At 43.0% G+C, this 15,565-nt stretch overlaps 2 protein-coding genes across 2 annotated transcripts; both read right to left on the bottom strand.

Annotated features, from left to right (window-relative positions):
• Nucleotides 1-3,771: 3,771 nt before the first annotated feature.
• On the bottom strand, nt 3,772-7,143 carry LOC124123503. Its single transcript, XM_046486673.2, has one exon. It carries the CDS (start codon nt 6,171-6,173, stop codon nt 4,845-4,847), a length of 1,329 nt encoding a protein of 442 aa, XP_046342629.2. The 5' UTR covers nt 6,174-7,143; the 3' UTR covers nt 3,772-4,844.
• A 5,819-nt stretch (nt 7,144-12,962) lies between these two features.
• LOC124123449 lies at nt 12,963-15,086 on the bottom strand. Its single transcript, XM_046486653.2, has one exon. It carries the CDS (start codon nt 14,690-14,692, stop codon nt 13,241-13,243), a length of 1,452 nt encoding a protein of 483 aa, XP_046342609.1. The 5' UTR covers nt 14,693-15,086; the 3' UTR covers nt 12,963-13,240.
• Nucleotides 15,087-15,565: the final 479 nt, after the last annotated feature.

Genomic DNA, 15,565 nt, shown 5'->3' with positions numbered 1-15,565 from the left:
GTCCCTTGGGCACGCCAGAAACCTATGATTGTGGGTTCGAATCCCGGTTCGCCCCGATTATGTTTCTAGGTTTGTCAGCACCATACCCGTGCTCGTGGGTTTCACCGAAGTGGTAAATGTCTGAGACCTGCATCACTTGGGGCTTTCCTCCCACATTAAGCTGACACGGCGTGATATAACTGGAATACTGTTAAAAGCGGCGCTAAACCCAACTCACCCACTCACTCACTTTTTTGAGTAGTATACATATGCATATCGGGGGATTGTCTTGTTTTATGTATTCCCGTATAACTACATGCCCTACACGCTGATTATAGAGTACTTCAGCGCTCATGTCACCTCTGCCATGTGTGTGTATCTAAGTGACACTGAGACAGATTTGAAAACTTTTGACCTGTCACATGAAGCATCTTCACCCACACACTGATGTCTTACACAATGTATCAAACGCATCCATTTGCTGTGGCTGAACGCGCGACCCTGGGGCCGAGTGGGCTTCTCGCCTTGTCTGTTCACGTTTACACCTGACACAATGATCTATATACAGTGACTAATAGTCAGTCATACAGGCCCTGAAACATTTATATCCAGTACACCCCATGCCAGTCTATACTATTTGGCATGTCTGGATTATTCTAGGAAATGGCCACCTTTTATTATATTTTTAACGATTTTAAAGATTTAATTTAACAACTGTTTTTTTTTGGTGTAAAATATGTTCGTTTCAGAGACTAGATATCAGTCAAAGTGACTGACCATGCATGACATATAGCAACGTGCCCTCGTGTACTTAACAAAGTACGTTGTAACGCCCTGTCCACCGGTACTTGATGTAACACCCTGTCTCTCTGTGCTTAACGTAACACGCTGTCCACTTGTCCTTAACGTAACACTCTGTCTACCTGTACTTAGCGTAACACGCTGCCCACATGTACCTAACGTAACACCCTGTCTCTCTGTGCTTAACGTAACACGCTGTCCACTTGTCCTTAACGTAACACTCTGTCTACCTGTACTTAGCGTAACACGCTGCCCACATGTACTTAACGTAACACCCTGTCGCTCTGTGCTTAACGTAACACGCTGCCCACATGTACTTAACGTAACACTCTGTCTACCTGTAATAACCTAACACCCTGTCAATCTGTACTTAACGTAACACTCTGTCTACCTGTAATAACCTAACACCCTGTCAATCTGTACTTAACGTAACACTATGTCCACCTGTAATAACCTAACACCCTGTCAATCTGTACTTAACGTAACACTATGTCCACCTGTAATAACCTAACACCCTGTCAATCTGTACTTAACGTAACACTATGTCCACCTGTAATAACCTAACACCCTGTCAATCTATACTTAACGTAACACTCTGTCTACCTGTAATAACCTAACACCCTGTCAATCTGTACTTAACGTAACACTATGTCCACCTGTACTTAACGTAACACTCTGTCCACCTGCACTTAACGTAACACCCTGTACACATCACCTTCCATGTAACATAACCTAACACCCTCATGTGCATTGCATCCTTTGCCGTGACGTCTCGAACAGTATCACTTTTTGGCGCCTTCATGTTTAGACAACATGACACGCACAAGGGTTGTCCCAACCAGGATGAGAAGGACTTATCGTCCCCTACATGGCAAACCGTGTTCTCAGAAAGGCGTTTCAGCTTACCAAGTAATTACATATTTATATTCACTGTTGCCAGTATATATATGCTAATTAATGAATGATGTTACGATGAGTGGTCAGTGATGTATTACGACCCGTGAAGATCCGGGGTAGAATAGGTCTTCAACAACCCATGCTTGCCGTAAAAGGCGACTATGCTTGTCGTAAGAGGCGGCTAACGGGATCGGGTGGTCAGACTCGCTGACTTGTCTGATGCATGTTATCGTATCCCAATTGCGTGGATTGATGCTCATGATATCAATCACTGGAGTCTGGGCCGGACTCAGTTATTTACAGACCGCCGTCATATAGCTGGAATAATGCTGAGTGCGGCCTCAAACAACAAAGAAATGATGTATTACACGTTGATCGGCTTGGAGTCAGTATACTGTGTCTGAGTGGGGTATTCATGCATGTTGTATCAGAGTGGCTAGTACTATAAGTACGGACTAGCACGCACGCACGCACGCACGCACGCACGCACGCACACACACACATGAATGAACTCTATAAGTGCAATAATCTTGGATGCCATTTCACCTCACCTCACGATAATGACGCGTGATAATGACGGCAAATGATTATTTGTAGAAGTAAAATACTCAACTCAGCGATCCTGTGACGCCTTTGTTGGTTATCGTCAGTATATTTGCACAAGACAGTGTGAACATAGAAACCAGCTGTAACGTTGAAATGCAACAACACGTGTTTCTGAAGGTAGACGGTGGCTGGGTAATAGACCCCACTTTAACGTATAGTACACATAGAATTATTACAAGAGTGTGTTGTACTAATTATACAAAAAGAGTGTGAAGAGTGTTGTATTTCACGAACAGTAATACACATATGGATGTCATAATTTATTTATTGTCTATAATTAATAAATAACTTAGAGCAGAAGCAGAAAGCAGCTATGGGGAAAACTCGACATGATGTCAACAGTGATACAGTAATTCGCCCCGGGCCGCTTCGTTCAATATCTTGACTAGACATGTCGTTTAAGTTCGCCCTAAATTTAAAATTTGAAACTCACGGTGCGCTTTCGGTTCCAAATTTAATTTAGCGCTGTTTAATGTACAAGTAACCTGGCTTTATATTGAAAACCAAATGCGTTTCTCCTAAAGAGACGATCGCCTCCGTGGTCTAGTGGTATAGCGTCCGCCCGGAGAGGGTCCAGGGTTCGATCCCCGGCCGCGTCATACCAAAAGACGTTTAAAGATGGTACTTGTTGTTACCCTCGGCATTAAGGGACTAAAACAAGGACTGTGTCTGAGTGGGGTATTCACGTTAAACTGCGGCATGGTATCTCAGTGAGGTAGCACTATAAATCGGCATCAGTCCGGACTAGTACAAGCAACCACACAAACACACACACGTACATGCAAGTCACCATATAAGTGCAATAATCTTGGACGCGACGTTAAACCCCATTTCACCTCATCTCACCTCCTAAAGAGACATTTTACGACGCGTTTCGCAATATTGAGACAAAACACAGCCTTTTTAATGACAAACAAGAGCTGTAATACATAAATTTCTCTGAAACACGAGTGGTAAACGAGATATGAAAATGATTTACTCTGTAATTAATGTCGTATAAACTATTTTAGTACAGGCATACTGATGAGACAATCATCATTCTCGAGGTATCTTATGCTGTTAGATCCTCGTTAAAACTTTCTGTGTTTTCTGATGTGAGGCGTTAATGAGCATTCCATGCCCGTGCATTAAAACATGGTTATTACTTATAAACTGCCGGGCAACAGGAAGTATACATTTGATAATTGTATTCGAACAAAAAAACACATTATTAGTAGGGCTGTGACGAGTCTAAATTTACTACCCGGATACCCACCTCCCTATTACCCGACCCTACCCGGGTACCCACTGTAGGTCTTAGGAGATGTCTCAATATGTCCGATAGGGAACATTTTTAGCATATCCCTGGCAAAACGTTTTTAGATACATGTATTAAACAATCTGGTCATTCATACACTGCAGTTGAATTACGTTATATCTTTATTCAACCATATGAACAATCGGAAGGAATAGGTGCACAGTCAGAAAGAAATGCGAACATTAGTGACTTGTAGTGTTAACATAGAGTTCTAGATATTTTTTTTGTCATTAAACAATATATCACGTGACTAATGGAGTTCTAGATAATATTTGTCATTAAACAATATATCACGAGTCCGGGTAGCCATGTAGGTAGCCATGTGGGTAGCCGGGTCCTACTCAGTACCCACCCGACCCGGGTACCCGAGTTACCCGTCCCAGCCCAAATTATTAGGCTGAAAACAGTCGCCGAAACACTGTAAACTTAAGGTCCACAGTGATACCCGTATCAAATACATCTCAAGCTAATACCATTTCTAGTTTATTTCATTTTAGCCAATCAAACATTGGTGTATACTTTCCTTTGCCCGGGAGTGTATTTCAAAGATTTGCTTTGCATTGTCCTAAACCCGAGAAGGTATAATCCAACAGTGAAGCCTCACAATAAATGCCACACCGGTATAACTCGTGAAATGAAGGATTAATCAAATCTGTAGTTTTGAGAGACACATGCTACCAGTATAAAACACTTTTCCTTCAGTCAGACCGTTGTCAATTCACAACAAAAATCACAACACCAATTTGCTTTAGACCAAGATACAGTATAGACATACATAAAGTATGGGTATGGTTGCAAGGCGTTACATTATTCCCTTGTTGATACCTAAGTCCATGGGACAGATCATGCCAGATGGAGGAGATACAGTCGTCTGCTCTGACGTTCACATGCCCAGGACTATTGCCAAGACAGCGCTTAGTATACACCGAACATACCACACAGTCTTCCGTCTCACCACAGCGTATCTGACATACGTCCAGTCCTGTAATGTGGAATCGTAACAGGTGGTTCACATCCACAGAAGCCTACGTCTGTATGACACAATTTTCCATTGTAGGGTAGGCCATTGGTTAATGTGTTCCCCAGTACATAAACCTGGTTCGAATCCTCATATGGCTGCTGAAATGTTAATGTTTTCTCCTTATTTACACTCCTTACACTAACATATACGAGCATTAACATATCCTGATAATTACTGAGAATGGCTATACTATAGTATAGAATGTATACTGGAGACGCGGTACTCGGCAGTGTTCAGTTGGTGTCATTTGCTGTGGCCTGCTGCGTCTGTTATAACAAACCTTCTGAGATAGTTGCAGGTTCTGAGGGAGTCCCACCACTGGGATACCTCACCATCCTCCTCTCCTACCTCCTCCAGCGCCATCTGGCGGGCACGCAACTGCTGAACCATCGGCACCGTCTTCATCCACTTCTCTGCCTTGTAGCGACATTTATCCAGTTCCGTCTTGCCTTCATCTATTTCCGGTTTACTTTCCTTGTCGCCATCCTGGCCAGGTTTCGCCAAAGAGGACTCTTTCTTCCCGATGGCAAATGTCTGATTCCTTTCTTTGTTTGCATTCTGCCATTGGCCCGGATCGGTGTATCTCAGCGTCAGGTCATGTGATGCCCGCACCACGAGCGAGGAACGTGCCTGGCCATGCTGCCCTCTTTGGTAGATCATGGCGGTCTTAATCAGCTTCTCGACTGGCTTCGTTTCGATGGAGTTAGCTTCAAGGCGCTTGATTTGGTCAATGTATTCAGCTGGATTTTCTTTCACGTGTCTTAAATACTCCGTCACAGCCTTATGTGCATTCTTATTGAAATCGTCCTCCATCTTCTTCCTAGCCAGTTTAGTTTTCGATGAAACATGTTTTGCCTTACCGTCGTTCGTAGCAGGGGAATTAGGCCTTGATCCATCACGAACCTCTCTATCCTGACCATCTTCACTTCGAGATATGACAATTTCAGGCAATAACTTTTCCATCTCTTCGCACTTCGAAATGACCGACGCTTTCCTTTCAGAGACAACACTGTCTCTTCTAACGTCCTTCAACTCTCTCTTATTCTGTTGTCTGACTTCTTTGACTTCTTGTTTCTTGGTAGAAGGGTCTGTATCATACCCAGCATCCTTCAGGGCCTTGTCGTGGCAGCTGAAGAAACTCCGTCGCGGGAGGAAGGCGCTGAGTTCTTCTTTACTGAACTTAAAGGGTGTGACCCAGTTGTTGCTTGACGCCCTCCTGGGGCAGGTGTACATTTCCGATTCCTTCAGAGATGGTCGTCTCCCTCTCCCACGTTCCTTGCCCGCCATGTTTCTTGCTGAATCTGATGAAGTCATTTCACCATCAAAACGCCTCTGCGTTGACAGTTCATGCTGGTGTTCCTGGACAGAAATATCACACTGCGATAGGTTACCGCTTGAGCCTCCAGTCAAGTTTGAGAAACTTTGATCCAGATTAATATATGTACCTAATCTATGCCTGATTATATTTCTTAGTTTCGCCTCAGTATCTACTTCTGAGAACTGGGGTATGTCCAAGTATGCTCCAAGTCGGCCATCAGTAGGTATAGCATTTCCACCAGCTATCGTATCCATCGTTAGGGCGACCTCAAAATCAATACCACACACAATACCAACTAATATAATCCCTAATGTTTCGACACACTATCAGTCTTGTCTTTGTAAACTCCTTTGTTGTTGGTATGTGTTCATCTGATAGGGAAGAATGTAGTTACTCCGTGTTCACATATCCTTTCACAATGTGGCGTGACCAACAAACAGCGCACATCGGTGTTCGCTGGCCCACATCAACCACTATTATACTACAGAGAGGTTTACCTTTCATCTCGTGCAATTACAACACAAGATCCGAAGAGGTACTCGGGAATCGTTGATAAGCATAAGTAAATAATTGAACAGGCCTATATGCCGCTTTTGGACTTGGTGGAACATCGAAATAATGTCCGGATTGCAATCCAAATGGTCAACTTATATCAGCACTCGAGCTTGACTTGAAGATTATGTACACAGACACAGGACACTTGAACATGCTGTTGGATTGCCGATCCAAAATTGCTTAATGGAATGTCCTTGAGTGAATAACGTTGTCAATAGGCCAGACTGTAATGTGATAAGCTGAATAGATTCGGCAATGCAGTGACTTCCTTCGCCAACAATATTGTGTCATATTTGTCCACAAAATCACGCGTTCCATGCACTATATCCCACAAGGCCTGGTTGTCATATTGTTTCACCATGATGTCTGCTCTGTTCCTCGTTTTGTATGATTGTGATTTCTGTGATCTGAGTCCAAGTTGCCTTTGTACGAGATGGTGCTCAGTAATCCATATATCCGATTGTGTAACGGTCAACTTTTACCCATCGAAACATTCACTCACAATTAAAACGATTTGCCTCTACCAAGTTGTGCCACATCTTGTAGACGGTGATTGTGGTGTAACCGTTTGCTTTACCAAAATGATCACACTCCTGTCGTACGTCTACTCCTGGCTTCACACGAGTGCCATCTTGTCCCACTCAACCACAGTGAACAGGTACCTACACCAGCCGAGCGTGTACAGGCTGAGATAGGAGCCGTGACTCCAGCTGAGGACAAGAGTTAAGTGGTCAGGGCAATAGCAGTGTTTACATTTCGTGTATTATCTATCCCGCGAGACTCATGAGCATATCTCACAATAATCTCTCAGTGATTTCAGGCGCACTGATTTACAGCCACAGTTGAGAGAGTTGTGAATGTACTTGGACCGTGTACAGTGTTTGGCGAGGGTCATTGAAAGTGATGAGGTCTTTATGATTGCTTGCACGCCATGCTGTGATCAAGGGTGTCGTTATGTGACCACCTTTACTTCTTCCATGACACAATACAATGTCTTGTGCTGCTACCGCACGGCCGGTGCAGATTAAGGATACAAAAAACTGCGGCTAGAGTTACCTCGTCTATTGCAGCTCCTTCGTACTAAACACTTACCTTGGAGACCAACACAATCTCCGGTCTGGTCACGATAATGAATGTTTTTTGCAACATCGTAACTAAGGTTTTATAAAAAAAATGTTGACAGATCGTAGAACTAGTGTTTAGGTCGTGATCTATCTGAAGCTTCAGCCGAAAATCAATGATCCTGACGCCATACTGTGAATGTAGAAGTCAAACAATATTGTGTGTGTTTTATGTTTACATGCTACTTAGAAAGCGGTAAATAATGTACATTTATCCGACAATTAACCTTACATATATTCCTCATGTCATGTTGTGATAGATTAATTCTAGTAATATGAAAGAATCGGGTGGACATTTACTTTTTTGAGTAGTATATTTGCAGTTAATTGAAACACAGTGGCACCTGTCTAAAATGAACTTGGGTGCAACGGACATTTAAGTTCGGTTTAGATTGCAGTCTGGATTAGACAGATTCACCCTACTCGCTTCATCACGATGTTTCACTAATATGTGTGTCAGGTTAAAGAGTGAGTGAGTATTATTTTACGCCGCTTTTAGTAAAATTCCAGCAATATCAGGGCGGGGGACACCAGAAGTGGTCTTCACACATTGTACACATGTGGGGAATCGAACCCGGCTCTACGGCGTGATGAGCGAATGCTTTAACCACTAGGCCACCCCACCGCGCCGTACGCCCCATAGAGCTCTATTCTCATAAACACAGCCTGAAAATACAAGGTTGGTGCACAGAAAGTACACTCATCTGTTGTGTGGGGCAGGGCTGTACCAGGGCTGGCGCACAGAGGGGCGGCAGCAACACAAGCACAGACCGTTGCCGTGTGCTGTATAGTAGTGGTTCTACTGATCAGAGAAATGTTTAACTCCATTAAACCCATTGCGATTTAGGAAAGCATAAATCGATGGAATCGATACAAGTTTGTTTACACGTCACATTAGATCTCGTTGACCCGGGGACCCTGCACTAACCATATACCCGTGAGACGCGAGGCGACCCTGGGGTGAGGTGTCCTCGTGTGTATATGTTGCCGGGAATAAGTATTATCGTAGAACGTTCAGGGAATACATGTTTTCGTAATGTCAGATTTACTCGGAAAATATACATAATCCCCAGCTTTGTCAGGTATTATACACATTCCCTGATCCAATACATTCTTTTTACATATTCCCTGAAATTATTTAATTTTACAATTTGTTTATGCCATTAGTTATATCAAAGATAGAAATGTAACCACTTGCTGTTTGATGAAGGGGCGCTCGGGTAGCCTAGTGGTTAAAGCGTTCGCTCGTCACGCCGAAGACCCGGGTTCGAGTCATGACATGGGTACATGTGTGAAGCCAATTTCTTGTGTCCCCCGCCGTGATATTGCTGGAATATTGCTAAAAATGGTGTAAAACCATACTCACTTTCTCACTGTTAGATGAAACTGTGAAAAGATTAGATATAGCAACAAATATAGCAATAATTATTCATTATAGTATATGTATCAATATAAAAATGCTAAGATAGTTTATTAAGAAAATATAGTAAAAACAACACATGCTTGTGTTTGAAGCCTAGTTTTCAGTGCAACAATATTAAATTAGAAATTTCAGACCACAGGTGAACATGTTTAAAGGCTAAGTGAGTACCCATTGTACCCATGTGGGGAATCGAACCCGGGTCTTTGGCGAACGCTTTAACCACTAGGCTACCCCACCGCTCCTTCAAGGCTGAGCTGTAGTGTTACTCTAGAAACAACTCAAGTCTGACATGTGGTAACAAAAACCAAAAGGGTCAACGTCTTAATTAGGTTATTATAGTGCGAGGTTATCTGTTTATTTTAAATGAAAGCACCTGGGCTCCGCTCCACAAAATGACCTTAGCGCTTAGACGATCATACTCCCCTACTTAAACATAGAGTTGCGACAGTCTTAGCGCTAAGATTGCTTTGTGGATCGGATCCCTGTGTCTTACTGCAAGAGTTGCATAATCAGTCAGTCGTTACTGATGTGTGCCAGTTATGTTTGTTATCGTATGTCAAATAAAACTGCATTCACATGAAACAACACATGAACTATTTCGTTTGTCGTGTTTAAAAATAGAGAATCCTAAAACTAGTTTCAGGGAATAAATGTATGTCTACAACAAATGTTTGTTCGATCAGGGAATGTGTATAATACCTGAAAATTTAGGGATTACGTGTATTCCCAAGACATGACATTCAAACACAAACACACACGCACGCACCCCCCCCCCCCCCCCCCCCCCCCCACACACACACACACGAACACAAACATATATCTCTCTCTATATATATATGTATTTATATATGTATATGTATTTATATATGTATGTGTGGGATTTTCTTTCGAGGTTAGATATTTAATTAGCTGCAAAAACTTTAAAACTACGAGCCTGATTTTTTTAAAAAGAAAAAACCCTCCTTGTAACAATGTCTATTTTTGTGGCAGGCAATTACTTTTTTTAACAGTCTGGAGTATAATTATATTTTGAAGAATTTTCGGGGACAATTTCTCTTTTTCGATACAATCCCAGAATCTCAAATGGTCGGTCCTCTAGACGATTGGGCCACCCGTGTCTTCGTACCTGTTATGACTGTGCATCCACCTACTGTAAACCTGAGGTGTATTTCACCAATAAAACTTGGGCTCACCGTTTATACTTGTCAGGGTGTAGGTGAAGTTCGGTAAAGCATGTCAGACAGTTTTGATTAAAATGTGTACTGCATTCAATATCCTTTATAGACCGCCTCCGTGGTCCAGTAGCGGAAGGTCCGGGGTTTGATCCCCGTCCGCGTCATACCAAAAGACGTTAAAAGATGGTACTTGTTGTAACCCTGTCTGGCGCTCGGCATTAAGGGGCAAAAACAAGTACTGGTCGGCTCGGAGTCATTATACTGTGTCTGAGAGGGTTTTTTATGTTAAACTGCGGCATGGTATCTCAGTGTGCTAGCATCGGCATCAGTCCGGACTAGTACAAGCAGCCACACAAATACACACACGTACATGCACGTCGCTATATAAGTGCAGTAATCTTGGATTTCACCTCACCTCACCTCAATATCCTTTATCAGCATAAACACAAACACAGCATGGGGTCTCCGGGTTAGAGTATGTCCCCAGCGCCCTTTCCTTGTAGCATACGGCAACTTGATTGGGTGGTCAGGCTCGGTGACTTAGTTGATAACGTGTCATCGTACCAAGATGGATGGGACGTTATCACTTGTGTATCTGGTCAAGGCCGCCGTCATATTCAAGCTGAATTGTATTGCGGATTGCGGCGTTAAACATCAATAAAGAATCAAAATAAACAATATTTGCAACTCACTAAGGAAGAAGCGTTGTAATTTATCAAGGCAATTCTTATATGCTGACACTTTTCGCGAACATATCGTGTCATCACTGAATTTCAGTGATCCATTCATATAATTTGCAACGATATTTGCCTTTTACGCCCTTTGGATTCTGTTTCGGCGGATAACCGAGGCTGTGTGTTCTCTGGTGTTGACGTTTTATATTTAGTAACTGAAATCTAAAACATATTAGCATATTATCCATCATACAACATTCTATATGGACGTTCCAACTCACTCACTCACTCATTATATCTGCTTGATATTTTGACGGAATACCAAATCCCCATAATTGATGTTACATTTGATCCATAAAATATTTAATGGCGTTTCTATCATAAACTTTGAGTTTGAATATATAAGCATTACTTACGACAATAGGTTCACGGTAGAGACAAATACTATAACACACTGAACTTTAAGGATCGTCGTGAAACTCCTGGGTAACCACAAACCCCATTGTACTACCATTCCATGTTCGTGTGTTCTGTATTCAATATATACATCATCATGTTTACTCTACAGCTTTAGGGGAAATATAGATCATCTGTCTGTCAGTCGTTTGAAGTGTAAGACGCCATAGGTGACTCCACATGGTATTTGTCAGTAGAACAAGGCGAATAGGTCGCGAGGGTAGGTATGATCTGGTATCAAGTTTCGGCCGAAGCTTCTTTTTATGATTAATATTCCCCGCCACGAAGTGCAGCGGGGAATATAGAAACGGCATTCGTCCGTCCGCCCGCTTCTCAAAAGGGATAAATGCTCTCAAAAACTATTTCAGGAAGAGTAATGAAATTTTACACACTGATATTACTGGTCATGATCTTAAATGAGTTCGAAAATTGGCGTTTTAAATTCATTTTTTACAGAGTTATGGCCCTTGCTCCGTGCTTTTCAACTTGGTGCATAGTGTCTGCAATATGGGGACAAGTTACATGTATGAAACTTTGCAAGCTTATCTGAGAGATACTTATCAAGACCGAGTTCGAGAATTGGTGCCATAAATTATTTTGTCCAGAGAAGTGGTTTTGTGTGTATTAATTTCACATTTAATATTTTTTCTGTTTTCATAAAGTGACCCTGGTGCCTATCTCTTCTTTAGGCTTTATAGGACTCTTTTTTTATAATTTATATTCTCTACTATATGAATAAACATATGTGTTCCATTAACATGTGTTCCATGGCGGGGGTTAGTGATAACGCTGTTTTCTTGTTGAAATTAGAATGATTGCAATTATCTTCTAAAATGGAATCAACGTCGGAGATTTATTTGTAACATTAAAATAAACCTGGAAATTCCTGCTAGGTTTTAGAAATAAGGAATCTGGCATTCAATCCACCAAGAGCAAATCCATTCAACCCACCTCTCCCTCCTTCACATTTCTCAATACACTCAAGATCACTGTCAGTGGGTACATGAGTTCCCAGCGAACTAGGTGTAACTCCTTCCACCGCTCACACAACCAGCACAAATCCCAGGGCTATTGCAGATCAGACAAGTGGTCGATGAGATTAACTCAGCCCATGGTGGCGATAAGATTATGTGACCATATTAAACTAAGTGGGGCGACTGCTGGGAGATTTCCGTCATGTTTAAGGGAATGCTAATTTATTAAATAGGAGTGAGTGAGTGAGTGAGTATGGTTTTACGCCGCTTTTAGCAATATTCCAGCAATATCACGGCGGGGGACACCAGAAATGGGCTTCGCACATTGTACCCATGTCGGGAATCGAACCCGGGTCTTCGGCGTGACGAGCGAACGCTTTAACCACTAGGCTACCCGACCGCCCCCTATTAAATAGGACTGGATCGGAGTCGGGGATAGGGGATCGGGAATGGGGGTTCGGGGATAGGGGATCGGGGATGGAGATGGGGATGGGGATGGGGATGGGGATGGAAGATAATAGCAGTCCGACAAAATAACCCGAAAACTATTTTCCATACACTATGGCGATGTCATCGACAGGCTACGCGTAACAATAGTTCCGTCATTGATATGCCTTATATGCCATACACATTAATCACAGATATAATGACGCAGATAATTCCCTTCTCGTGAAACATTATGTTTTATTACATAAAACGTGAAATCTTTAAAGAAGCAACAAAATAAACTTTGTGCAACAAAATTGGCGATATCTGGGTCATACTTGACACGACACATCCCTGATACATCTAAAACCACAGGTTGGTATCATATATGCATGTACTTATCAGTAGTCACTATTTGATTGAATTACTCCTTGTATAGTGTTCTTTCAGTGCAAGCCAATTGCAGGACGAAACCATTCCTTCAACACTGGCACACCGCACTCTTTCAATGATGCCGTCAGCCTAACGTTACGCATGCGCCCGTCCCTGACAAGACTCTCGCGAGACCATTTCTTTTAACGGCAGCAAACGTGATTCTCTGCCTCCACCTCAAGAGTTGGCGTTCGCGTTCTTTGTCCTCCTCCTTAGAGAGCCTCACCAGCTGCGCGGCGTCACGTGCCGTCACGACGCGTGGGGTCTCGTTCTCTGATTGGTCAGATACCAAGTTATCATCGTCTTTGGCACTGGTGTCAATGTACATGTTCCTCGGCGTAGCGTCACAACTCTGTCGGTTCTTGTCAATGTACATGTTCCTCGGCGTAGCGTCATAACTCCTGTTCCTGTTTATCGTGCTTAAAAACGATTCCTTATACTTTCTCATGTCTTGACCATCCTGGGACATGGTACATGCAGAGGAATTCCGCCTCTTTCTTGCTTCCACTTTGACGAGCCTGACGCCATCATGCTCAGGTACATCATCTTTGTCGTCTGCTAGATCCGCGTCCAGAGCAGACCTTCCAGCGGCACCATATATGCCACCGTTTCTATCCTGTGCACTCGTCACTTCTACCTTGCACAGTCTCGCTCGTCTGTCTGCCGCTTTACCCATGATTTCACCAACTGTTATACGTTTGGAAGGAAGGCCCAGCAGCGACTTTTGGATTGCAACCAAGTTATTGATCTTCAGATCAGAAGCAAGTGTCGGGGACTTGAAGTTCGTCTTCTGTCTCACGAGCGCTTGTCTTTCTTTGTAATCCATAGACCGCCTGGCTTCTCTGTTCGCTCCTGAAACAACAGGGGTGCTACCCATCGCAGCATGCTTCAGCACAAACTTCCCCTCTTTGTGTTGCAGTTTGATGTTCACCTCTCCAGCGAGAAGTTTAGAGAATGCAATTGCATGCATTCTAAGCTTCCGCTCTCGTGTATGCTGGGTATTCTGGTCCATGACCCCGTCGTAAGGGTCAGACGCCACCGAGTGGTGGACGGAGGAACGTCGGCGTGGGTGGGATAACCGTCTCTTGATGTTGACTTCTTTGGGGTAGTCTGCAACAGTGGACGGCCTGTTGGGAGGGTGGGGTACAATGACTGGTTGCCTTTTGGCGCACATTCCTGCTGTCTGAGGCCTGTTACTTCTGGTCACGAAACCACCTTTTCTCGACCCCCGGTGGGTAAAGATGGCACTCAGTGTGTCTTCCAGGAGGTCCTCCTTCTCAGCATCTTGCCCAATACGACTTCCAGTCGTCTTCTGACTCTGCAACTTTTTTAGCTGCTGTTTAATTACCTCTTCCTCTTGGAAATAGTCGCCCATAGTTACAATGAATTCTTTGTATATCCTTCCACATTCAGTCTTATACTGTTTCTGATTGGCAGCAGACGACACAAGGCCACCATCGGGAACAGTTATGTCGAGTCCGAAGTCCCGAGCGTCGTATGACGGCTCAAATGTTGGTAACTTCACCTCCCCCATCATGGCAGCAAATACACAACTAGCTAGGATGTGATGTCAATATATTTTCCTCTTCCATAACGAACAGGTATCAAACGAGAGCATATTTCAAATTAGATTACCTCGTTTTTAAAGCGTGATCCCTCGTCAGTGTCCTGAATCCAAAGGAGACAAGAACTACCAATTTCTAACATCCAGATCCAACACTTCATCAGTCTCCAGCCTCAGAAACAACGAGTCGCACCACCTTTATACACTTAACGCTGTTTTCATAGAATGTCATCAAGGTTGAAACAGCAGACCCAATACTCAAGTTCTTCACCAATCAGTATCATGTGGCTGGATCTGCCGATCTTGATTTTTCTAACTTCGGTTCATGTCGACTCCTTCACAACGCCCGCCAAATCCAGCTGTTCACCTGTTCCTTGTCAGCAAGTGTCTGACCATGGTCCACAATAGTGCACCTACTCCATACCATATCCTACCATTGTTCTTGTAAGCGGATTATCAGCTGAAAGGCGATTACAGCCAAAAAGGAGTAGCTAATCCAATGGTGAGATTTCCCTGTTTCTTCAAATCTGTAGAATATATCTGAGGTTCACTTGACCATTGATTGTTGCAGCATTATAGACGTCACCGCGAAGGGTTAAAAGCCTTGTTTGTGAGGTTTCTTAGATAACCATTTACAAGTCAGGGTCAATCTGACCACAGTCCAAAACAAAGATTAAATGCCAGCCCGTTTGCGTTTGCTTCTAAAAACATGTTGATGTTTGTTATGGTTAACTTGCACAACATGCACCTGGACATGTATGTGTTAGTACCATTGTCCTTTTAGTCTAATTACTAAATATCAAAGACTGTTTCATAAAATATAGGAGTTTTTGCAGAATTTAAAAT

The sequence above is a fragment of the Haliotis rufescens genome, unplaced genomic scaffold (genome assembly GCF_023055435.1).
Source record: "Haliotis rufescens isolate VD_foot unplaced genomic scaffold, xgHalRufe1.0.p SCAF_3, whole genome shotgun sequence".
In the NCBI taxonomy this organism is placed as follows: Eukaryota; Metazoa; Mollusca; class Gastropoda; order Lepetellida; family Haliotidae; genus Haliotis; species Haliotis rufescens.
This window is presented reverse-complemented; position numbering and strand designations above follow the sequence as displayed.

Excerpts from the sequence above, each read along its gene's own strand:
- LOC124123449 (XM_046486653.2), bottom strand. The coding sequence starts at position 14,692 with ATGATGGGGGAGGTGAAGTTACCAACATTTGAGCCGTCATACGACGCT.
- LOC124123503 (XM_046486673.2), bottom strand. The coding sequence starts at position 6,173 with ATGGATACGATAGCTGGTGGAAATGCTATACCTACTGATGGCCGACTT.